The sequence below is a fragment of the Calypte anna genome, chromosome 5A (genome assembly GCF_003957555.1).
Source record: "Calypte anna isolate BGI_N300 chromosome 5A, bCalAnn1_v1.p, whole genome shotgun sequence".
NCBI lineage: Eukaryota > Metazoa > Chordata > Aves > Apodiformes > Trochilidae > Calypte > Calypte anna.
The window spans coordinates 32,315,811-32,342,661 of NC_044251.1; the positions used below are offsets into that span (position 1 = coordinate 32,315,811).

Sequence of the window (26,851 nt, forward strand, 5' to 3'; positions counted from 1 at the left end):
CCTGTTCTCATCAAAAGGAGCAAAGTGGTCTTCAAAAAAGAGTATCTGCAGTTTGTGAATAGAAAACATCCTTTTCATCCTTTATTTAAGTAGTTTGTCTTAATTTTTTTCATAGGAGTTAAGGCCTAGCACTCCATAAACCCTGAGAGGACTCAGGTGTTCATTAATGCACATGTAGTACAGAACTGTTAATATAGTTATCCCATAGAGTGTAAAAATAGTAACAAAAATGTAGTAGTTGTTGAATCTTATGTTTATAGACTTTACAGACATAAAATTCTTTCAGTTTTTTCCCCTCAATTTCATTTGCAGACAGAATAAATTTGAAACCCTCCAAGTGAGATGGTAGGCTATGTTTTTTTGTGTTCCCCTGCCTCCCCCCATCCTTCCCAATAGGCTTGGAGGATAAATTGAAAGGTGAAAAAAATCTCCTGCCCCATCTCTTAAACTACTTTTTTAAAAGGTGACTCCCAAATATTGTAATTTGCTACACCTTTATAGTGACTGTGAATTGATACACTTCCTCATCACCACTTATTTATCAGTATGGAGTACAGAAAAGTATACTTCTCTTGGGATTTGTACAATTAAAGTATCTTGACAGCCAAAGGTGAAATGATTTGATGTTAACAATTCTTTAGAAGCAGACATGGTTGTTGTTATACTACTGAAATGCCTAGGAATTGTCTTGGACTGTAACTCTGGCATGTAATACAAATATCAAATTGAGGGGTAGGGGTGAAGCAAAAAATACTGCAATATGAGTATGTGAAATAAGAAACTATCATAAATGGATCAGGGAGCACAAGAATACAGACATTTTTGATACAGCCATACCATATACAGTAGATGTAGCTCATCAGTGGCTTTATGTAACTAAAATTTACAGCAGAGTATAGGAGTTGGGGCTTTAAACAAATTAGGTATTTGTGTGCATGTTTTACTTAAAATGTGTGTATCTGCATATATATTTGTGTGTGTGTGGGTATAAAGAGCTCAATGGTAGCTTTTATTTGGTTTCTTAAAAGTAAAAGGGTGATTCAGTCTCATCAGAGAGAAATTACAATGGAAAATCAACAAACTAAGAATCTCAATAAATTATGGCCTATCTTAAATTACTTTAATCTCAGTATAAATGTTTTTAAATAATACTTAGGACATTATCTGGTTTTAATAATATTTAATTAGCTAACTGCTGGTTGCAGGTAACAAATTTTACTTTTCTAGGGGCATTTGTTTTTTGAAGTTTCCTTATAGAGGATGCATAAAGAAGCAAATGTTTGCTTCCTGTGTTTGTGAACTACCAGGTGCTCACTCGTGGTGTTTCAGCCAACGCAAAGCAGCATGAACCCACTTAGTCTGAGCCTGGACACCCTGTCTTCTTTGCCAGTACTCTTATGACCTCAGGCTGCAGAGCTCATCACTGACTGAAAGGAATCAAATGTCTGTTCCTGGAGGAAACTAGTTAAAACTAAATTAAGCTTACAAGGAGCAAATGGAAACCAAGACTTTTGCTATTAATACTTAACTATGAATGTAAAATCACAGTGCAAGAATATCAAGGGTGCACTACACCAAGCTGAGACATCTTGGGCAATCATCAGTATTGAGTTTATGTGTTACAAGTCAAGTGTGTTGCACAAAACTGTGGTGATCCAATTCTTTAGAAGATACGATTAGAGCCTTCTGTGTAAGCAGCTAAGAGGAAATACAGGCAGTGCTTTATGTCAGGAAAAGTAAACTCCAACAAGAAAGGCAGAAGAGCTTCAGCAAGTTGTCAGTGAGTTTTCTGAAATAGTCTGTGACTGTAAAACTTACTTGGCACACCCGTCCCCCATGGAGAGGGCCAGGTGAACTTCACTGTTTGTAGGAAACTTCCCAGTCTCTGATGCAACTCAACAAACTTCATGTTATCTCTGACAAAACACTAATGGAACTTCATAGTTAGACATCAAGAATAGCCAGCAGTAGCATTGCTATACGTAAATGCAAAATCACAGTTGCTAAACAAGTACCACGATGTAAATTAGTGAGTGCTGATTACAGTGTGCTAAAATATATAAGCCTTGTCATCACTCTCCTGTTGAAAAGTTAATCTTTTTATCCTTATAATAATAAGGATCCTCAAAGCTCTAGGATGCAGATCTTCCTATCTTACCAAATAAAAACATCAGTTATGCTGAGACTACCATTGTACTATCCAGTATATCTCAACCACTGAGAGAATCTTTAATGATAATAAACTTGCTAGAAAGGCAGCTGCAAAGATCACTCTAGCAGGTAAATCCAGATTATCATTCTGGCAAATGATTTTGTTGAGGAAAACCAACACAAATCTAAATTGCAGTCTCTGTGAAACCAACCAAAGCCTTCCGCCCTATAAATTCCATCTCCAGAGGCTCCTCCATAAGCTGTCTGCCCAAACAATCTTGTGGCAGTGAAACTAGTGAATAATGGCATAGTAGCAAGAATCCTCAAGAAACTGAGGACCTCAGAACTGTTTGCCATCCAAAATGGTACCCAGCAAACATATTGTTTCCCTACTTAGCTGGATTGTTTGTGGATCCTTTGGATTGTTTATGCCCCTTTTGTGTCCAGATACTTAAGAATTCCTTTCTATTAAGCTTTACATAGTTTGCACCAAGTCTCTGTAGATTGAAAATACTGATGTTAAAGATTATAACTAGCTGATCCATAACATACTCCTTTCCAGTCACTGGGCACTACTTGCATGAATTAGAATTACTGCAGTCTCTCTGGATATCTCTGTCGAGCCTTATCTTTTATATCATAGTAACAAGTGTTTATTCTGATGTTGTTCTGTTGGGAAGCATGTTGCACTGGTGGTGTTAACTCAGCACTGAAATCATCTGACAAATGATGTATATTGTCTTGAACAGCATCATGGTCCCAGCTGTTTAATACTACCAGTGCACCTCCTGCAGGTATGTTGTGGATATATTTACCATTCATGGCTACTGGGCTGTGTGCCAGACACAGTTTGTCCCTGTTTCCACCCCCAAAACGGAGCTTTAAATGAAGATATGTGAAGGAGAGCTCTGCAGCAGAGTTCAAGACTCCAGGAGTGTTCAGAGATTTTCACACTACTTTGAAGTTACTGCAGAGGGCAGAAAACTGCACAGAGGGCTTGTAACTGCTTTCCACCCATTTTCCCTTCTTATCTTTGATTTCAGTTCTCGTGTCAAGAAATTAAGTTCAACTTCTGAGCCTACGTATGCTATTATGTATTGGGCCTCAACTTCTTAGCCAAATTCTTTTGATGACATACTGGACACTTAACACAGTTTTGAAAATGAAATTGTAAATGTCCCTCTCATGTTCAGGAAATTATTTTTTAGTTTCATTATAAGTGTATTTTGGATATAACCCAGAATGCTTTCATAGCTGCTTTTCAGGCTGCCTTCACAAGAAATGAGTGCTATAGATCAGACCTCTGTTTATCTTAATGAAAAATAAGTCTATGGAGACTACTTATACCAAAAGGAAAAGAAGGAAGGGATTCTGCATTAATATGTGCTCTCTCTATTCTCGGAGTCAGACTAATGATTCTCATAACAAATACCTCTAATGTATTTCTCTCTCTTTACCTGCCTTTCACAGAGAATCATAACTATGTGGTAACTGGTACAAAGTTCATCTACCCAGACTTAGTCCAGAGTCATTTTCAAGGTTCTGACTTGTATGTGACTCGCTGCTCCACCCTGGGATGGTGTACACATTGATATAAACTTAAATTCAGTGGTGATACTCATTAGAGGGGAGAAATTAATGGATTTCTGTTAGTCTGCTCTGTGTCATGAAGCACTACATAGGATACTGCCTAGTAGCATGGGTTTTTTCAGGCAGATAGAATTTATTTTGCCTTGTACTTTAGGTGATCTGATTTTTGTCACTAGTAAGCCATGCAGATTTTTAAATCTTGAATTCCAGATGAATCCAGGTCATATTGTTATTATCTTCAAATCCTTACCCTTCTCAGGCCAGTTTATCTTGGAAACTAGTATGGAAGCCTGCTGCATTGTTATAGAGAGGACCCCACTTGGAAGCTCCCTTGATTTTGTGGAGCAGGAGACTTTGTGTACTTCAGTATAATTCAGTTATTAGTGAATGTGCTTTCAAAGGTAAGGTATGACAGAGTTCTGGTTGCTCACATTTGGTCAAGGTAGCCTGAATGCCATATTTCTGGGGGACTTTCAGAGAAGAATAGGGTCTTCTGAAAGACATGTTGACATACATGGGATGCAGGGTGGAACCTCCTTCCAGATCCCAGTACACTCTCATGTCCTAGAGGGACAACCAAAAATAAAAGTCACAACATGGACTGTTTGATTATTTTAATTTAAAAAGAGAAGTGGCTGTAACTGTAGATCTGTGTGGTCTACTCATCTTATTTTCCCTAGTCACAAACTTAGTGTTATGTGCTGAAATATACTTGCCTGCATAGGAGTTAGGGGGGTGAGGGATACAACTCTGCTCAACACAGTGATATTAAGATAAGAATGTACCATATTTCGCTTAATGCAGGCAGATTCAGGAAAAGAAGGGATTCAAGGGCTGTGTATCTTGAACTGCCATGTCTGGCAAGAAACCTCCTTCTCTCCTCTCTGCCTTTTATTCTCCTAAATTATTTCTAGATTATTCAAGGAAACTGAAGAAATAAACTATCATTTTTCAATTACTAAAAGCAGCAGTTAGGACAATAAGGACCAATGTGATTTTGACTTTACGTTCTTAAAAGTCTGTAAAGCCCTTAGTTTTTAAAAAGGTATGTATCAGAAAATTCAAAGATTGTGTTTTAATTATGATCTGGAGAAACACATTCTCAATCTGACATTTTTTTCAAATTAATTTATACATATTTTTAGGGGTTTATGAGCACTTTTGGCATTGAATGTGTCTATGAGTATTTAGACATCTGAGTAGGAGGAAGCTGCTTGTCAGAACCAGGGGAAGAATATGTATTTCCCAGTCTAGCCACAGGAGAAGAATTCATAAAAAATTTAGTTTTATTGTTCTGGTGCCTAATACATTCTCTGATATAGCAGAATGTCCATTGCTTATTCTCAGGAATTGTGGTTTCTGAAGCAGTTTAGTTTGTTAGTGGAGTAAGCAGAGTTTGACTGGCTCTTTGATATGGACTTATCAGTGTTGTACCTTCATAATAAGCTAAGTATGTTAACTTTGAAACCTTTAGCAGATCAATACACAGAACTGTTAGTCTGAATTTGTTTCCTTTTCAGAGGGGTGGTTTAGGTTCCTTACCTGTGTGGCCTAAGCTAATTTACTTTCTCCAGGTGCTCTTCTATTCCAGGCCTGGTTTCATGGAAGCTCTGGAAACTCATGGAAGGGCTTACAGACCCGATGACCTGCAGAGGTCGTTGGGTACAGCTGGGCAGTGTAGTATTCAAATAATAATAATCGACTGAAAACCATTTTGGCAGCTTTCTGGTATGTGCTGTCTGAATGACTGAAGCATGACTGAAAGCAGGGATGATCATGGTTGATGGTAGAAAGGAGGGGGGAAATCTGTTGGATAAATTGGCCAGTGATTCAGAGCTAGAATTACACTGGAGTGATCACTGCTAGCTGGTAAGTTGCCATAGCAACAAAAAAATGCTTTCTTTAAACATTTCTAATTAGAAATGTTGCCCATCCTCTTAAATAACCACATTTGGCTAATTTTAGAGTTTAAATCTGCAATTTAGAATATTTGGTTCCCTGAGGTGTGTGTTACTTTGGGATACTGTAGTGTGTGCATGTGAGCACATGTGAGCACTTGCTAATTCAAAATTGAGAATTTGTTTGGGAATAGAGGAAGCAGGAAAGCTGCTTTTCCTGTTCCAAGTAATGAACAAAAAACAGGTGGGAGTGGAAGACAGCAAGATCAGAAAACAGAACTAGGCTTAAGCACAATATTGAAAATAAAGAATCCTGTACAGTAGTAGTGTTTATAATGCAACTTAATTAGGTTTTATTTTTTAATACTTGGTAAGTCATTACTGCTTAAATTCTTGTGCAGTTTTTCTTTCTGCTTGGTGTATTTATAATTTCATTTGAAATGTTTTTTTAAAACCTTGAATTAATGGATAGAATTTACCTCGTAGATCACCTGTATTTCAGAAAAAAAGATTGCTAAGCATTTAGTGTTTGGGATTAAGAAGTGAAATTGTTGGAAAAATGCAGTGCAGTTGCAAGTAAATGCTTTTAAATTGCTGATTTATGCCATTTTTACTGAAGCAAGTTTGAGAGTATTTTTGGTAACTTAAAACTTCTGCAGTTCAGTGTACTGTCTCCCCTTATGTGCTATAAGATTGAAACAGTATCTGCTGTTATAGTACTAATTTCACAAAATAGTCACATGAAATGTGTTCAAGGAAAAAGTGTTGCTTTCAGTTGTGTCTTTGCTACATAAAGTACTGTGTGTATAGTATAGCACAAATTGGTAAATTGTTACCGATATACGTGTATATATATATAACATATATACATACATATATATATAACATATAACATATATATATATACATATAACTTGTCTAAGTTGGGCTACTAGAACAAAATTTGTGTAAAATTACTATCTTAAATTCTAAAGGTAGAGAAATTGATATATGGTAACATGTACACTGAATGGGTACACTCCAAGACCGTTTGAGAAGTGCTGATGAGTAAGTTATCCTGGAAAACTTTTTTAGAACATGAAGAAAAGTGGTTTCTGCTGTTTTGGCCATATCACTATGAAAATACCATAGATGATATCTCATACAGGAATGAAACACTGCTTCCACGTCTACTATACTTTATAAAACTCTAAATCCATTCAGACTGGCAAAGCAGTAGTGTTACAAGTTGATCTCCATCCTTAATCCCATTCCCCTCTAATTTTTATTTCTTATCACATGGCTACTTCCTGAAAAGGAAAGTGTGTTTTCCCTGTAAGAGAGAAGTGCCAAGGTATATTTTCAAATGTGCGAGCTTTAGAATAAAACAGTTCACAAATTCAAAAGGTTTCTACAGCAAATTAAGGTCCTGTAAAATGAACTGCATTACTTGCAGTAAGATTTCGCGCTCAGCTGTTTTCTATATTCTTAGCATGGGTCACTCATATGTTTTATCATTCTTGCAAAGAACTTCACAAAAGTATTCATATGTAAAAAGTTAACTATTACCTACTTTAAACCTGCTTTTCCTACTTTAAAAAGAAAGGCATCATCACAGGTTCTGACAGGCATTTGTTAATGATGTACTTTATTCAGCTGGATAGAGAACACTATCTTGAGTAGTCTGGGAAATAACAGCAACATGAAAACCTGTAGGTGGACACAATTTTTCTGGGTTTGTTAGTTACTTCATTCAGAGGTACTGTGACAATCTGGTAGGGATTATTAGAGTAAAAGCAACTTTCTCTGAGTATGCCATAAAGTGCTACAAACATTTATGTAGTTTTAGAAGCTGCTGGACCTACTACAATCATAAGACTCTCATTTAACTTTATATTAAAGCCTGAATATCCTAAGCCAAGCTTAGGACTCTGGCGATGAGACACAGTAAAGGTTCAGCTGCTGTAAATAGACAAAGTCCCGTGATCCCTTTGAAGCTGAAGTTAGCCAAATACCTTTGGGGCCTGGAGTTGTCAGGGAAAAGGTGAGAGAGGCTGAGAAACTACACTACTTGAAAATTTCTTTTCCGTTATCTGGTAAATTCAAATAAATGAGCTAGTACATGTAGTACGGGATCTGTTCCCAGATGTATGGGGGCTGTGGTACAGAAATGAACACTGAAAGGAGGGAACAGAATAGACAGCTATACATCCAGAGGATGATGAATAGAGCAATTTGTTTGAAAGCTTATTTTGCTTAATTTATTTCTGTAGCAAAATCAGGTTTTTAGAAGATTTTATTTCTAAGTTCATCTGAATTTAACTACTTTCATTTCCTTTTAAACAGGTGTCAAACAAAAAATCAAACAGCACTCCTCCCCCAGCACAACTATCGAAAATCAAAGTACCAGCACCACAGACAGTACTGAAGAAAGAGAAGCGGCAGAGTTCTTCAAGGTTTAATGTTAGCAATAACAGGGAGCTTCAAAAACTGCCAGCTTTAAAAGGTATGTCTCTCTAAATTAGAATAACTCCTGTGGGATCTTGGGCATGAGACAGAGAAGCATCTCAACCATCATGCCTCTTGTTTCTGGACATATGTCAAGTAGAGACATGTGCAAACTTGCATGCTTACACACAGTTGTAGGATTGTTTTGGTTTTTTTCTTACATGAGGACTTCGAGTGAGTTGTATAGGAAATAACAAAGTTTCTTCATTCCAGAAATGTGTATTCACTCACCTTGCATATAAGCAGAATATTTGGGTTCACAATGCAAAATACCAGTCATCTATACACAGCATAGCATCCTCAATCTCTACTTCGTATTAAAATATCTCTTCACATTTAAGACCTGGTCTATCAGTATTTATTGGTCTGGTTTTCCTGAGCATGGGTCAAATGTAGTGGAGTCTTTTCAGTGAATATGAATTTTTCCTTTGTCAATTTGTAAGTTTTTTGGTCTTCTAGAATTATGTTTACTGCCATCTGTGATGAAAAGATAACTGACACTAAGTCTTCTCTTACTAGAGGACTTATCTTTAGTTTAGGTACTGTTTGTTGTGTAGATAGCTGTTTGCACAGTATTATGGTAGCTTTTAGTAGTATTAGGGTAGAATTTCCAGTTGTGGTCAGATGTACTTATCTGTTGCTTAGGAGCAACTGATTTGCTCTGAAGGCTTATTTAAAAAAAACAAAAAGTGTGATGCATATAGCTTGCCAGCGTTCAAAGTGAGCAGTGAAGGCCTAATGGATTTCTGATGTTATAGTATTGTTGTAAGCAATGTGGAAATATGGAGCAATAAGACTCTTTCCCTAGTTGTTGTTTATGTGACTTAAAGCATTAATGTTACTTGAAAATAAGAAACCTAGCTTCCCAGCCCATATGAATTATACTGCTTTTCATCCAGATCAAATTCCACAACCTTCTATTCCCAGAGATAATGTTTTTACGAAAATATGAAGTATTGTCCATCATGTTAACATAGTAGTCTGTATATAAGATGCTGCTGTTTTAAATTCATAAATAAGAATATTTATTTAGCACCAGAGAGAATGAATGTGTCCTATCTTTTTAAATTGACATTGTTGGCTCACGCACAAGGGTGTGACATAAGCAAATGACACTCTGTTAAAGTAATGATTTTTATAAAAGGTTACACATACAGCCTCAAATGTTTGCAACTTGATCTAGAATCTTCGTGTGTCCAATTTTAAGTAGTATGTTTCTGGTAGTGTCTGGGACTGATAGGTAGATAAGAACTGAATACTCAATTAGAAGCAGAGTAGACAGTGAGTTGGAAATGAGAAAAACAGGTGGAGACAGGAAAGAGGAACAATAATTCATTTTGCAGCAGGTGGAGTGAAGTTTTAGATATGTTTACACCTTGACTCTCCTACAGTTTAAACTAGTAGGACAATGAAAGACAGAAGAGCATCTGCTTGGACTTGGAGATGGGGAGGAGTAAGTTCTAAAACCAGTATAAGCTGTGTTTGGAGAGTATTACACTATTTTTGTGCTATGCATACATGCAAAGAAGTGGTAGAAGTGCATATGCATTATGTTTGCCTTTCAGTCTGCAATCACTGCCCCAACTCAAGTGAAAAGAAATAAAAGATCTTGATCTTATCTCAATGACTGATATGCTATATGTGTGTCCCCAGGCTGTCAAGGGTCAAACTTTATTACGAAACAGTGGTGCAATTGCTGATCTAGTGATGGGTGGTAATTACTACCTTTAATACTAAAACACTGTCCAGTCTCCTGGATTACAGCAGGTGTCTGTATGGTTAATGTGCTTGCTACTTGTGCTCACTCATTACTTAGTTCCCACCTACTAGAGTTGCTGAGAATGTAGCTGGCTGGCCACCCTGTTCTAATTTGTGCGTAGATATATGACTTCATGTGTGTTTAGTGAGTCAAGCAAAGCTAGGAAGCTTTCTCTTTGGACAGCAATGTGAGCTGTGTGTTGTTTAATGTCTGTGCCTGGGCAGTAGCTAAAGCAAACTGTCAGTCTTTAATTTGAAGGACTGAGATTATTAAGGTGAATCTGACTTTTACGAAGCACTGGGAAGAATGCAGCATTCCTTCAGATTAGCTGCATTTAACCAGCTTTTGCCTTTCAAACTGCAGTTATTCATAATAGGTGGCTGTATTTCTATGGCTACAGTACCTGCAGAAACTTCTTTGTAGCAGACCAAAAGATGCCTGTATTCTCCATAAATTTTGGGTTAACTACTGTGATGTACTTTACGTGTTATTTTAAACACAGCATATAGAATGGGGTTGTCTTTTCTTACTTGGAAAACTTGTAACTGGTAAGCTCTAAATGGTGTGTGATATTGCTTAAATAACCACCTTAATTCTGTGCCATGGGACTGGAGTAGTCAGCAGATCATTTGACATAGTGGGAAGGGGAAGGATGGGCTACCTAGGTGGATTTTAATACAAGTTTCTTGTTGTGGAAACCCTTTATCTTTTAAACCGACACAGCCTTAATTTTTGGTCTTCAGGCATGCTGCAAACTTTCTCTTGGGTGTTGCACAAAAGTGCTGATGATAGGTTTCCATAAATACCAGCCTATTTGCCCTGGTGACTGGTATTAGTGTGGTATGATTTATATTCAACAGAGCAGCTTATGATTAACATTGTACACCCTCAGTTTATTCAGGAAATGGAGGTCCAGGATAATTCGGATAATGCAAAAAGAAAAGGAAATATATTATGATTTAAGAGGCTCTAAGAATAGACATGAACATAGAGAAGTCTGTGATGCATTTGGTTTGTGGAGCACTGAGATCCGCGGATTAGAAAAGCTGCAAGCTGGTGAAGCTCCCTGCAGCACAGCTCAATGCACTCATTTGGGTGGAATAGGTAGCCTGTCTACTCACAGGTAACCCAGAAGTATCTCCGGGCTGGAGGACTGTGTCTTAAAGATCTTGCCTACTGCCACAAAAAAAAGAGGAAAATTCTGTGCCTGCAGACTTCAATTATGTTAATTTCTGCCTACCCAGGTCTTCTTATTAGCTGACACTTTTATTATAGGTATTTCAATTACACAAAATTGTTTTTTTTTTTTTTTTGGTTGTTTAATGGGTAAAAAAATTACTTGTTGGTCTTAAAAGTATGTTTTGTTTTATTATTATTTGAAAACTTGCAGATTAATTCTTCAGTTATGTTAAGTCAAAACGGCAAAGGGAGTTTCAACCTTGAGAATTTTACCAGTTTATTTTGCTTTCTTAAGAAACCAGTTTGTAACTCAGGATATATTGAAATGGTTTACAAATGTGTTCTGCATGAGATAAATGACACAAGTGTTCAATATGCATATTTAATACATATATTTTGCAAGCCTGGGTACAGTACTTTTATGCACCAGACCACTGACACAACACCCAAAGTACTGTTCTTTGCAACTGCAATTCACTGTTAGATTATGGATAATTTTTTCATGGTTAATTAGCAAATAATTCCACAATGTCTGTGATTCAATTACTGTGGGCTGTCATTTATTTTCAGTCATGTTGATGGGCCATCTTTAGTTCTTGGTTCTATATTACCTCTATGAAATTCTAACATTCCAAATATATGCTGTAAAAAGCTCTAGAACTTCAGTGTGTTGTGTATATGTGCTATTCATCTAGCTGTCTGTAGCTTCAAGAGGAAATTTTTTAGTATCTTGACATTTTAGGAATTGCATGCTAATTATTTGTGCCCTTAATGGCATTACATTTTCACTTCAGCTCTTAAAGAGTTAGTATCCAAAGATCATCATAGTGATCACATCTGTGAACTTTTAAACAGAAACAATGACCTGGGTTTAATGCTGAAGGAAAGGAAGACTATTTGACTGTTCTTTTTTCCTTTTTTTCTTTCCTTCTTTTTTTACAAGGTAACTGCATTCACTTTATTCACTTTCAGATCTAACTGCTTTTTTTTTCCCCCTAAATGTATACTAAGAAAACTTTACTAAACAAGCATTTGTACATTCTATAAGCTGTGTTTACTATATGAACCTGAATCTGTTTGGAGGTCAGACAACATTTTCTGAATTTTTCCATCTTTTTGTTTGCTTTGGTCTTAATTTTAAAAATAATTCTATTTTTCCTCTGATTTTACTGACAATATAGTTGTCTCTTACCAAATTAGAGAAGTATGTGAGTGTTGGCATCTGAAGATTAAAGTTGCTGCTGTGGTAGACTCTCTGAAATTGGCCAGGTTCAAAAAGGAACAAAAAAAAATGCAACAGCCAGCAGTGAAACATTTCTTAACTGGTTAACTGGAAACCTAAATATTAATGTGTTTCATTTCAGTTCAAGACTGTTAATACAGAAAAATTAAATCTAGGTATAATGATTTTAAAATGTACATATTGTTAGAAATCAGAATTTAGATTGGTAGGGATTGGTAGGAATTTATAGGTTTTATTAAAACTTCCATTAGAGGTTGACAGACTTTTTTCCCCAAGGTACAATCTGGCTGTTATTGTATTTATAAGATGATCCCTTTCCTATTTTGTACATTTAATTTGCATTCTACAAGAGATTTTTAGCAATATAAACAGGTCAGTGTATTTGCACATGTTACTTTGCAAGGGTGTGCGGATTTCAGTAACTGTAAATGTACAGAGTTCAGGGGTAACTTGAAGAATGTGGCAAAATTTTTAAGGATGTGTTTTGAATCCCTACGTAGATCATAGGTATAAGAGAACATTGGAATTAGAATCGTTAAATTATTATTTAACTCTGACTGAGATAAAAGGTTTTAGACACTGTTAAATTGTGGCAATTGTGTCACAAATCTAACTTGAATCTGCAAATAATATTGATTAAAAGAGAAGTTTTCTATTGGTCCATATTTGAAAATATAAAAAGCTCCTTAGTATTCCAAAGTGTTGCAAAATTTCCCCATGAACATGTGTTAGTCACGCATATGTAAATTTGGGCATGATTCAAAAGAGGTGCTTTTTTGGTAGCACTTCTGTGTATGTTTTTAAAGCTGGGTAGAGATCTGTTTATAGTCTTGTAGAGTACTTCTGTGATACCAGAATAAACCATGATTTTGCTTGTGGGTTTGAGGTTAGATTTTTGAGTTTTAGATTAAAAGTGGACATTGTTTTATGGAATCTGAAAGATGACGATTGGAATTCAGCTTTATTTTCAGTGTGGTTCCTAATTTATTTACAAATTAATTCTGGAGTTGGATTTTTTTTTTAATGTAGAAAATATAGTTACAGTATTCTTATAAAGGTGTATATCACAGTAGGAAGAAATGGAGACTTAGTAAGGAGAAGTACAGAATATGGAATGCTGTGCTGTTTTCTTAATGTAGAATAACTGCCTGTGATATGATTAAACAGATTCTGGTATTTCATTGTTGGAGACCTTGCTCTGTGTGTCAATCAGCCCTGGTTTTGACCTTTTGGTGGAAAAATTGTGTTTGTGTCTTACTACTTTCAATGTTGAAATCATGCTGTCAGTGATACTTATTTGGAGAAAAAAGATGATGTTGAGGAAAACAAAACAAAACTAAATCATTAACATGACAGGTCATGAGGGTGCCATTTTTCTGAGCTCGTGCAGAATGCATGGGGGTGGGTTTTTTTTTTGTTGGTTTTGTGGGGGGTTTTGTTTTCCTGGGGTTGTTTTTGGTTTTTTTTTTGTTGTTTTTTTTAAGCAGAGACTTCAGGGTTTGTGCCAAATTCTGAGTCTGTTTCGTGCAAGAGGAGAACATCAGGGTGGTGTCTTAACTTGTCTCTCTGTGATACAGGACTCTGATAGGGAGGCAGGTGTTATTAAAGCTTTCCTAATGTTTTCAAGTCGTAAATGGCAGTCTAGGAGAGCTCTGTACTCACGTCTGATGAATCAAGATTGCAGAAGAGGTGATTTCAGTTTAAGAGTCTGATACTTTAAAAAAAAAAATTTGGAACAAGTTTTGATAAAACTGTTGTAACCATGAGGAAGGCCGAAAAAAGTGAGAATTTCTCAAGAGGTCAGAAATGAAAGGTTGCTCCATGTTTCTCTCAACTGTAGAGAACAGGTAAGAAAAACTGATATCAAATTAAAAAACAAACAAAAGTTTTGTTCTTTGTGCTGTACAGAAATTGAACCACATATGTTGGTAATTTCCATGAACTTCTATCCTGGTAGGCTAAAACTCAAGCAATGTGTGTTACCTGTTCACTTAAATCTGACATCTATTTTTGTGTTACAAACCAGACTGGCTATATGCAGTACAGTTGAATTTATGGGAATCACAGTGATAATGAACTTTGAGGTTGTGAGAAGCATGTTTCTTACCAGTTGTTAAGACTGGAGATGTTAATGTTTAATGTCTCTCTCATCTCGGAAGCCTACTCCAGCCAGTTGTAAATCAGGTGGAGAACAAAGATGCAGTACTTTTGCCTTTCCAGTTTAATCACATTTCTTCTGTGCATGCATGGCATGTAAGAAATTTTGTTCAACTTCAAGGTGGTACCATCACTGTTCAGCTAAAAGTATTTCATACCAAGTAAGATGATAGGTTAAACAAGATAATATTGTTGTGAAAGATAATTTGCCCTAAAATGTAATGCTTTTAAAAGGCAAAACACGAAGGCAAAGCAAATTAATTCTCATGTAGCACATCAATGAATAAAATTTTGTGAAACAGATGATGGTCTTCTCCCTTGTACATGAGCTGCATTGAGCTACCTCAGTTTCTCCTGGCTTAGTTTATGCTCTCACAGTATTTTTGGTAACCCAGTATTGTAATGAATTTATTGAAACAAAAAGTCCATAAAGGAAACCACTGCAGAAGTTCAGGCTTTCCTACGTTAGTATGGTTAGGTGCTAGTGAGTGTATGTATTATATTATGTGAAAAAAATGTGGAGACTATGCCATGTTAATTTAGTAACTTTGGTTTTGAACTTTGATCTTTAAAACATTGTGATAGTGTTGTATAAACAGACTTTTCTGTGTTTAATTTTCTTCTAAATGTTTAGAAGAATTATTAAAATTTGTGCTAAGCATAAATATTAATAAAATGTTATCAAATTATTATATTTTAATATTTAGTTATTGTAAAATAATTGATATTAAAGTATTTAGCAATTTTAAAAATACTTGGCAATTTTCCAGTCTAAATTATTATTGTAACATCTTAAAGATTAAGAAACATGTCTGAATAACTTCCAAAAGAAGGTTTTGGAGAAAAATATTTCATTTGCATGTTTGATTTATTTTTTTTCCTTTAGATAGTTTTACATTAAATCATAGGCTTGGATTAATAAGCCATTTTTCATTTCAACTGCCCTATCAAACACCTACTCATTAGTCAGCAGCTGAAAGTGTTAGAAGAATGCTCTACATCTGTCACTGGCAATATTTCCTACCAAACTTGTTTCCAGTGAAGGTTGGATAGAATCCATAAAAATAGGATTTAAAATGTGGTAGTGCCTTATATTCTAGATTCTAACCTGTCCAGAGTTTGGATATAACTTAAAATGTCTTTTATTATTACCTTATTTACAAAAAGAATGTTTTATTCCATTGCACAGGTCTTTATTATAATCAGGTCTAATAATTTTGTTGAACTAAATTTCTCCCTTTGTAAAACCCGTACTGATCAAACATTGAATTCAATATTTAGATATGTAAGGTAACTAATTTTTTATTATTATTTATTGTACAGCTTTCTGTATTTGGCAGATACCTACTGATTTCTCTCCCTACCTCCACTTACAAAACCTTCTGAATGTACAGTATTGGCTCAAGGAGTCTGTGTGCACTACAGCAACCATGCAAATACTAGGATATACAAAGAGAGACAAATCAAATTCAAGGTAGATCTTTGTCAATTTCACTTTCAGTCAGTTTTTCCTGTATTAGAGTAAATAACAGTAAATATCAGTTTCTCAACACAGAAGGCAGAGCACTGTCTTCTGCCATGCTTTCAAGTCTTAGGAGTTCTTTAAAGAAGGCAATTAATAGTCCATGCAGGTTTCATTTGTTCAGGTAAGGATTTTTTCTTATCTGTGTACTTTTGATAAGCTAGGTATTGACATGGTGTTTACTGTCTCTGTTTCCTTGGAAAATTTCCTCTTGGCTGTCCTTTGGAATTAAGTCAGAACCTTGTAGGAGAATTCCAGTATACTTCCTATTGCTGTGGTTTCTCCTCCAGAATGTGTAGTATCCCGTGCCTTTCTCCCTTAAAATAAAGTTATTGTCCTCAAGTTGTGAAGGGTTGTGAAAAGACCCTTACTTTCTATAGCCTGACATAATTTGTGAGAATGGTAAGTTTTGCTCAGAGTATAATTGGAGAGGGGGGGCAAAGTAAATTACATTGGTCCTACCAGTAAAAGTGATTCATGTTTATCCCTGCCCCTTTTTTCAGTGACTGTTTAATCAGATCATGGAATGAGCATGGCTCAAACTCACCTTTTCTTTACTCATTTAATCTCTCTGTTTCCTTATCTGGTTCAACCACACAGCTGTGCAAGCCCTTGGACACGAATTTCCAATGGTGCACACTTAGGCCTCAGAAGAGGTGGGATTGCAGCCATAGCTCTTCTAGAATTAGCTCCGTTTAGGCTGTCATGCAACACTGTCTTAAGTTAATAAAGAACCAACCTGACAATAAAGTAAGTGGCTTTCTTCTGTATTAGTGGACTAAACCAGCTCAGCTGTGGATCTGTTGACCACTGAAACAGAAGTTCAAAACAGTGCAGAGGAGAGCACAGTGGGACTGAAGTAGTCTGCAAATAGGCTGCTTAGGTCATTGCAGAACAGCAACTTCAGTAGTTGTGGAATTAGGCCTTACAGTTCAGAGTAAATATTCCCTTCCTCCCACAATCCAAAAATGAAGACTCCCATGTAGTCTCAGGTAACCAGCTTTGTCCAAGGTGTCTTCATGTTCACAGAAGTGAATCCAATTTTGATTCTTGTGTTGTTGATGCTCACTATCAGAGCTGTAGCTAGTTCAGAATGGAAATAAAGGCAACCTTTGGGTTGATGAATTTGTTGTTGTGGACATGGAGTGTTGGTTGCTTTGTAAGTCACATCCCAAATGGAGTATTTGTTTTGGAAGAGATACTACATAATGCTCCCAGTGTAAAGAGAACTCACCAGCTAAAGTGCTGAATCCTAAATGTCACATATTTAATTATATCCTGAGACCTGTAGGATTTTCCTTTATTCCCACCATCAGAAAGTTAGAAGTGATGAGCAGAGTGCAGAGGAAACCTGTACTAGCTACAGTTGTGCTATCAATACATTTTTTTAATTAATTTACTTCTAAAAATGGGTAGCCAAAGTTAATATGTTTTTTTTTATTCTCTTGCAACAGAAGCATCTTCATAAATTTAAGTAACCTCTTGTTTCTCTCATTGATATTCATTAGCTCCATTCCATTTGCACTAATATTCTTTCCCTTCACATTAGTAAATCAGTTCCTAACTTAATTTTCTTTGCAACTTTTTTTTTTTTCAAATGAAGTAGCTCAAAATAATTCAGCCTAAGTCAATATTTTCCTTTGGCAAATAATAAGGCTGAAACAATGGGAGTATATGTATACCAACTGAATTTACCTCTCAAGTTGTACAACTGGTGAGAAGATACCAGACTTTGTTAACAACGAGAAGGTCTTAAATAAGTTTTTCAGCTCCACTGTGTCCTGTAAGAAACACTCACCAGAAATACACTGAATTGCAGCAGTTTCAACCAGTTTCATGGTAATTTAGTAAGTACTTACTTGCCTCAGATGTAACAGTCATGCAAAGAGGAGGAACTGTGAACAGGATATGTGTGTCTTGGAAGAGAAAACTTGTAATTTAGCGTTCTGCAAATAATAATGCTAGTGCTGCAGATGTCACATTTACTCACTTTAATTAAAAATAATGTATGGGGTTGACAATTACCTGAAATCTGCTAATGAGCCTCCAGCTATTCCAGCCATGCTTATGTATAAAATAGGAAATGACACTAACTAAAGTAACACTCCCTTTTTGCTCTGTTGTGTTTCACTACAGTAGTTGAATCGTGTGCTGGTGTACCAGCAGACTTCATATCCATTTTAGTCTTTGGAGGGAGTTTCAAAGAGACAGAAGCAGCAGTTGACAATTAAAACAAAGATAAAGAGTAGAGAGGAGAGAGAAGAAAAACTGCCTCTTACAGGTGTGGTTGCCAGGTAAATGGGAATTCAAAACTAATTTTTTCTGCCTCATACTGCAGCTTATCACTGTAGGACAGTCTAATAATTTAGATGGAGAAAACAAGTAGAATTTGCTTATAAAATTCTGCATGTGAAAATAGTGAAAACAATTATCTGAGGTGTTCTTCAGTTTCTTTAATCCAGCAGGATCTTGTAGATAACTTTGAGGACAGTCTTATTTTTTGTTTTAAATCTGGTTTTGTTAAAAGCATATCTCTTTGGTAGGTTTTATTTTGTTTTTATAAGGCTGGAACTCCACATATAAAGTATACCCAAGGGATATAGGGATGGAAACCTGCCATTTTTGAGAATACTCCTCTGCTGGTTTTGCTTAGACTGGAAAAATTTGAAAATTTTTTCAAATCTTTAGTTTTAGGGAAAAGGTTTAAAAAGGCATCAGAAGTTTGTGTAGCCCATTTGGATATTCTCAAAAGCAGTTATCAGCTACATTGGTATCATTCATTGCATTTGGCCATTTTTTAAATGATTAGAAAGTTTGCAGTCTCTTGTTTTGTTTCATTACACTTATTGCGAGCGGATTTCATTCAATATCCGACCTAAATCCTCCTTGATGTAGGAGGAATTTACTGCTGTAGTGTATGTACAAATTCCCTCCATCTCCATAATCACTTTTCAAAACACTTGGACATCCTCAGCCTTTAAAAAACAAACAAACAAAATATATATATACATAGCGAAAAATTATGTCACTGCATCAGCCGCGCCCGGCCGGTCCCCCAGCGCAAGCTCCGCTCCCCGGCCCGGCGCGGCGGGGCGAGCGCGGTGACAGGCGCGCAGCGTCCTTCGCTCATTCGCGGCCTCCTCGGTGTCATTTTAAGTTGCCTCCGTTAGCCAATGGGGCTGTTCCCGCCCGCTGACATCACCATCCAGCCAGTTCCCTCCAGCTGCAGAGCGCTTCAGTTTCTGTCTTGTCTTTTTTTTTTTTTTTTTTTTTCCCTTTTCTTTTCTCCTTTCCTTTCTGCTGCTATTAAAATAAAAAGAAAAAAAGAAACTCAGCCTAAAATGGAGGCTGGATTCTCGCCTTAAGGAGCAGGACGTTGCCCTTGCCTGCTGTGGAGCCTAGATGTTGACATGTAACAGAGCTGGCAGCAGGATGGTGGTTGACGCAGCCAATTCCAATGGGCCGTTCCAGCCCGTGGCCCTTTTGCATATTAGAGGTGAGTTATTGTGCGAGGGAATCGCGACCCGCTGAGGAGCTAATAAATGGCTATTGTGGTGCCCAGATCAGGGGAGCGGGAAGTCCTTTGTACCCGGGCTCTTTGGGTTTGTTACCCGCCGCAGTGAAGTCGGGGGTGATCGAACCCCGTGTTGGGGTAAAGGCGTTTTGGGAAGGTTTAAGAATTCGTCGAGGCATTGCATACATAGTTAAAAGCAGGTTTTACTGCTTTCTGCCGTAACTCTCCCATCCCCCTTTCAAGCTCTGCTGATGTCAAAGGATGTGAAGTCACTACCCCAGAAAGGTACTGAGTGGGGGGAGGGAAGAGCCAAGTTATCGCTGTACAGTTTCTATAGAATAAGGACAAACGTTTGCTATTTCAAAGCCTTTATTGTGTGACTTGTTCAGATGGAACTCCTCTAAAACCCTCTGCAGCTTGTAAAATAGCTGGGAGTGTTGTTGGTGAGGAAGGGGAGGGAAGAGATGTGACATTTATTATGAAAATACCCTTTATGTATTCAGAAAGCATTTCCCAGAAGAGATGTGGATCAGCTTTAGCAAGCAAGCTGTTACGTGCCTATTGCTTTGTACAATTTTGAATGTTAAATTTTTTCAGTTCTTTTTGCATTTATAGAATTAGTGCATTGCAACTCTACATTTTATAGAATTCATTTGGAAAATGCATGTTGGTATGACATTTTCACATCATCCTGAGTGTGTATCTGTGCTGTATTTTTGCAGCTAGTAAAATTTTGTGTTACTGTGGGGGGTGATGATGTATTTTTTTTAGCTGCCTGTTAGCCAACCAAAGCTTTGTTGGTTTTTTACATTTTGGTTTTTTTGTTGTTGTTGTTGTTTGGTTTTGGATGTTTTAGTTTTTTGTTTGTTTTGATTTGGGTTTTAATTTCTTCCTTAAGGTAATTTTGGTTTAGAACTTTTTATGAAAGCAGAACGTGCATTAGCTGGGATCAGCGCACCTTGAACAGTGGCATTTATATGCAAGAAGCACAGCTGATACTGTATTCAGTTACCTTCCTTCTCAGTTTTCACTGGGGTAGGCTAGATGTTAGTACTGAAAATAGTCCTTTTTTATTATTATTAATACTACATACACTGAAAATTTAATTGAAAGTTTTTAAAAAAAGCAGCAGCTCAGAAGAAGCCTGCTCCCTTAATCACTAGCACTTGTTTTCATGCATTAAGAAATCATGATTTCTCTTTACCTTTTGAAAGAGCTGTATCCTTCTCTGTCGGAAGTGGGGCTGGATGTATTCTAGAAGACTCTAATTTTGTTCTGAGGTGGGGGGGAAATGCAATAAAATTACCTTGAGCTAGATTAGGGACTGTGCTTGTTGTCAAGGAAATACAAATGCAACTGCCTGACATGTAGACAGGCCCTCACTTTTCACTCTGTGGAAATCGCCTTAATTCTCTGGGAGATGCTTTCTGGAAGGGAAGAAGCACCATCTTTTAAAGGTGCAACCCAGGGAAACAAACTGAGATTGGAATCAGAATGATGAAATGTTTTGATGATGAACCTTAATAATCCTTTGTCTTTGTATGATAACAAGCTTCTTGTCAGTGAATTCATTATCCCTGTTGTTGTTCCAGTCAAATATATAATTTTGGAAAAAACAAATTTTAAGAAACCGTTCTGAAATGTTCTTTCCTAAGAACTAGTTTTTTGGTGCACTGGTTAAACAGTAATAATGTAGTGTTAAAGGCTTTTTGTGGTTTGAAGTTTTGGTTTGCTTTGATTTAAATGGGTGATGACAGTGGACTTTCTTGAGAGCAATGAGGGAGTGACTGGGAGTTTGTTTTGCATTTTTTAGGTAGTAGGAAATTAGATGGGTTGCTGGTATTATAGCCCAGAGGAGCTTTACACTGAGAGGGGAAAAGCATCCCTTCCATACCTATATGTATACAAGAGCATCTTTGGGGATTGTTTTTGTGTATGTACCTCATCTCACTACTTGATCTGATGTTACTGGTACTGATAAAATGAAGCCTATGAGAACAATTTGTGTAAAATGAAGAGCAGTAAAAATGAACAGGTAACTCTGAAGCCTAATGACAAATGTTTACTCTTTGTTCCAATCCATGCTGCTTTTACCATTGTTTTCTTACATCATCTGTTGCAGTAAGGATTAAATTTCTCGAAGTACTTCTCCCTGCATCTGCAAGAGCTAGAGCATCAATATCAAAAGCAGGGGAGCCCAGGCCCCTCAGTTGTTTCTAGTGGATCAAGGTTGTTATGACAAAGATCGCCAACTTAATATAATCTTTAAATTAAAATTTTTAGATGTTCTTATTTTACCTTGAAATCGGTGCTGCCATGCTTGGCCTTAATCTTATTTTTTTAAACCAAACCAAAACTGGTTTGTTGTGGACTGTGCTGTCAGGACTTTGAAAATAAAAATGGCAGTCTTTCTTTTAAAGTTAATTCTAAAGTATTTTCTGTAACTGGATCATATGGAATATGTAACGGTTGCAGAATAAAAAGGAAATGTGGTTTGGAATCTTGCTTGCCCTCATCCTCCCCACTCTGAACTTAAATCAGTTTTATTGTGTGATCTACTTATAGCTTTGCCAAAACAACACAGTTGGAAAGACAGATACAGGTGTTTTTTTTAATGATATAATGAGTTGTGAATAGGAAGTAAGGGTGTCAGAATTGTGTTGACTGCTATTGCTGTCACTGGTATCTGCACTGTCACCAGTAAGGAGACACAGGTATTTGTAGGACAGGAGGTGTCAGAGCCCCGAATATGCCATCCTCCAGCAGTTCCTTTAGCTGTCAGTGCTCAAGGTCATCTTTGGTATGGTGCAGCTGTGTGGTTAGGAGCTGCAACGTTGTGGAAAGAGCTGTAGAAGTCTTGTAGTGGTTTGCCTTTCCCTAAGCTGTTTCTAACCTCAGGCTCTTGGCCTTGGTCATTAAATCAGCTAGCCAGCCACACACCTACTTGAGTGGGATCCTGATGTGTTGAGAATCTGGCTTGGTGTGCCTCTTCACTGTGGACTTGTTCAGCAACTGCTGGACTGTTGGCTGACCCTGACCACTGTCAGTACACCCGCTTTGCTTTTCTCATTCATGTACTGTGAGACTATGCCCTTTGTCACAACCATAGACTGTTGGCAATTGTTCAAGACCTATGTGTAGAAATCAAGTCAGCAGAAGATTACTTTGGACCTGTTGTAGGAAAATACCAAGCACCGAAAGAGCATAATCCACACTGAATGCAAGTGGCATGGAGCTGTTACTGCATTCTGTTTGCTCGTGCTGAAAGCACTGGCTCAAAGTGTTTAGTGTGCTGGGGTAGCGAGCCCATGGTCATTCCACCTGCAGCAAGGCTTTCCAGGAGATCCCATCCAGGTTATGCAACTGCTGCGTTGATCTTTTTGGAGCACAAAGCGCATGATGGCCAACTGAGCTGCTTGTCACTGGTTATCATGGTGAACTGAAAACTTACCTTGTACTGAAGCAAATAATGGTTTTAAAGAAAATTCCAGTTTTGGTTTAAGTGGCCATTATGGCCATGGAATAACTGCTGTGTTTTGTCCTCCTGCATAGAGGCTTGAGCTGGTAGCTGGCTGGTAGTGAAACAAATGGTGTAGCCAAAGTGACTGGTCAGGGATATCTGCTTGGAGACATACTTTAAGATCATTGTGGATAGACAGGTCAATAGTTGTGATGATGACATGCGGCCAGCACAGAGGAGAGGGTTACTATTAATTATAAATCCAAGATTTTACAGAAAGGAGAGAAGCAGGGTGCTAAATGGTGTTGTCAAGATGCATCTTCTTCCTTTTGGAGCCCTGCTGGCAGCAAAACCCCTAGGGTGATGGAAGTGCACTCAAGGCCCTGACAGGAGGATCCACATAAATGACATAAGCCCTGGGGGAAGGAATGGGGACTTTTTGGTTTTCATTTCAGCACTTTAAGCATAGAGAAAGCAGCTTTAAGAGCAGCATTGATTAGAAAACAGTAAACATTTGTCACTAGACTTCAGAGTTACCAGTTCATATCTACTCTTGGGAGTTGTCTTGCTGGAAACTGTAGCTGTAGTATAGCCTGCAGTTGCAAGTGGAAAATAATCATAATTCATTCTATAGGCAGATTATACATGTTTATTCATTGAAGAGGGCACACATTTTTCATCAGAAAAACAGTTCAAATGTTGGCTGTTAAGACCAGTCTCTTAGTACTGTTTTATCAGTAATGTAGAAGAAGTCCAAGTGCCAGTGTCTTTATGTACTCAGGACACAGAGACTTAAACAAAATATAGAAAACTCTGATCTGATCTGCAGTGGCAGAATTAGCAGGAAGTCGAAGCTACTTTAGTGGCTTAGTTGCTGATGGAGAGGGACTGGTAATGTTTGTTCATGCTTTTCAAAAATAATTTGCAAGGTGTTTTGCAGGATATACTGAAAGTTGTGTGGGAAGGAAGGTGAGAGCACCCTGCTGCTGTGTTAAGTCAAACTGATGCTTCCTGTAGGCCATAACCTGTTTCAGATATCTCGCAATCCATCCTTATACTCAACCTTCCAGAGCAGCAAGTTTTGTTGGTTTTTTTTTTTGTCATTCAACTGTTGTTGTTTAAGTTACTTCAGATTTTGTAAAAGATAACTTTTTTCAAAGAAGGTAAGTGATGTTGCTTTGTCCATACTTTCTATGTGCTCCTTGTATGTATTAATCATGAGTATGGGATCATGGGAGGGAGTTCAAATTCCACCTTCACATAGTGCTCTTCTACAGGGCTAAAAATGTTGGTGGTAATGCTTTTGTTATGTAAATATCAAAGTGGTTAGATAGAAATTTGCATGCTTGTCAAAGCCTGGTGAAAGATCATTGTTTTATTAGGTTAGGTACTAATAGAGCATCAAGCACCTGTCCCTGGTGTTATCCCTGAGCTCGTACCATCTTTGATCTGCAGCTGAAGGGTTACCTGATCACCACAAACTCCTGCTGGGTTCTTAAGGCAACCAACTGCTTTCTAGTTATTGCAAGGTGCATTTCCACTTCCTTTATATTTTCATGCTTAGCTATGGAAGATCAACTGCCTTTTGACAGTGTGTAAACACAGGAAAGAACTTCTAAGTGAGCTTCATATTGCATTTAAACCTGAAGCATGCAAATTATTTCTTAAAGGAGAAAAGCTTGGCACTTTCATTTTGGAACAAACCCAGCGTGTGTTTCTTTTCTTTTTGAAAAATAATTAAGCTGAAGACAATTTCATCTTCCTGTGCTTGCAAAAAAATTGTGAAGACCCCTGCTTTGCAGGAATTTTTTTCTGAGCTAAAAAAAACCCATCTCTTTTGTAATGAAATGGGAAGTAGAAGCCAAAGCCCACACTTTGGAAGTAATACAGATCAAATTCAGCATGCAGAACAGTAACCATTAATCTCAGGGTGTACAAAAGGAGGCTGAAAGAACTGAATTTGTTTGGCCTGAGGAAGGGAAGGCTAAGATGAGATCTTACTTTAAACTAATGGGAGGGTATAAAGCACAGAGCCACACTCTTCTCAGAGGTTCACAGTGACAAGTAACTGATAGAAGTTGCAACTCAAGAGACTTCAGTTATATACAAGGAGAAAAAAAATTTGCCATAACTCTGGTTAAACAGTGGAACAAGATTCAAAAAAAAGGGGCTGAGAACTCTTTGTGCTTTGAGATACTTAAAACTTGACTGGACAGTGCCATGAAAAGCCTGTTTATCCAACTCACCCTGCTTTGAGCCAGGGATTAGGCTAGCAGAAATGAGGCAGCCTGTTCTGGTGAAAATTATTGTAGGATTCTGTCATTCTCTTATCTGTGTTTACTCTCAATTTTTGATGTTACAGTGTTTTCAGATTATTTTTATCATATTCTTGCAAACTGTTAAAAGATAGGTGACTTGAACTACATACAATATTAAGAGTATTGACACATTAATAGGATGTTTTGTTCATTTCTTAATATTCTGTTAAGAGCTGAGCAGTAGTCAAAAAAAAAAACAACAGTTGTGCCAGGTATGAGGGTTTTTTTACAGAGCATCTGTAACTTTTAGAAGTATCTTTTGAATGAGCTAGAACTCATAAATGTACATGGTCAGCTTTTTCACCCCCATATCTTCACAATTATCAGCTTTTGGAAAAATCTAATAGATTGAGTTAATTTACTCTGTTTTGTGAGACTTTTCTGCAGCACTTCATAAGAAGCTTTAAACTGACAATGAATACTGCATTAACAAACTGTGCAGCCATTCTATTCATCTTCCCTGGTATTTATGAAAAGGTTCAACAGTGTATTTTCTACCACAGATCCTTACAACAAGTTTCTGTTAATCTCCTTGCATTATAAAAATGTTATGTTAAAAGTCTAAAAATCCAGGGATTTCTAGCAAATCCCTGTATGGGGGATTCAGGGCTCCATTTAGCAAATGTCTTATACTTTGCAGGAACTTGATAAATTTCAAGCACTATTTCCCTTACATGTGTGCAGTTTGGATTTTTTGTGTATTAACACTTTATGATAGTCTGAAACTGGCCTGTGCAGATTATGAAAGCATATCTAAAAAATGTCAGTCACCTTTCACATTACTTTTTTTTTCCCGTTTGTTATACTGCAGCATCCTTCTGTATTTTCTGTGTAACAACAATCTTCACCTTCGTACACATCTTGTCTTTTCCACATTAGGTATTTTTAAGGATGATGCATGTAACTGGGTCTGAGCATGTATGTTCATTTAAATATTAAATGAACAAGTGAGCCACCCAGACTCATTGATATTCAGCTTGACTCCTGGAGTGCATGGTCATCCATCTTGCCAAAAGTTTCTTACATACTCACAGCGAGTTCTCAGGCACTTCTGCTCTTGTACACTGCTTAACCAGTTGTACACTGGATCCTTAGGTTTGAAACCTATCACTGTTAATTTCTGAAAGTGTTGCATCAGAAAGGAGGAGCAAGACCATCTTAAAAACAAGCAGCAGCTATTTTCTTAATGAACCTAGACCTTTCACATCTATAGAACTGTGGAATATTTACTTGACAGTTTAATCAATTAGTATAAGATAATTATCTGAATTGCCAAAGGACTGATATTAGTACAAGATGTTGCATCTTGTACAGTTTTGCTAGACTTTTTTCCTAGGGACAGCAAGACATGCTACAGTACACAGCTAGGCATAGGCAGGTGTGGGGGTTTTTTTAGTGGTATATACTGAAGCAACTCACAGGGAGTGTCTTCAGTGCTTGACCAAGAGTAGTTTTAAAGGAATTTTAAAGTAGGTTGCTTATAGTTAACCCTCCTGCAGCTTTTAACATTGTGTCATACTTATTAATGCATCACTTACTGTGCATTGCTTTCCATCAGAGGATGTATTTTATC

General features: G+C 37.1%; 1 protein-coding gene across 9 annotated transcripts in view; it reads left to right on the forward strand.

Moving 5' to 3' along the window:
* PPP2R5C (protein phosphatase 2 regulatory subunit B'gamma) overlaps positions 1 to 26,851 on the forward strand; it is a 64,413-nt gene that overhangs the window by 8,058 nt on the left and 29,504 nt on the right. For 6 of the 9 annotated variants that reach the window (XM_030451762.1, XM_030451757.1, XM_030451759.1 and 3 more), the window contains exon 3: positions 7,965 to 8,124. Coding sequence is in view for 3 of the 9 variants with exons in the window: in XM_030451757.1 (XP_030307617.1) it covers positions 7,965 to 8,124 (160 nt within the window). In the remaining 6 variants the exon portion in view is untranslated. Of the gene's footprint in view, positions 1 to 7,964; positions 8,125 to 19,265; positions 19,483 to 19,563; positions 19,786 to 21,705; positions 21,730 to 26,851 lie in introns of those variants that run through there. The other 3 variants (XM_008500028.2, XM_030451758.1, XM_030451765.1) reach the window with 3 other exon arrangements.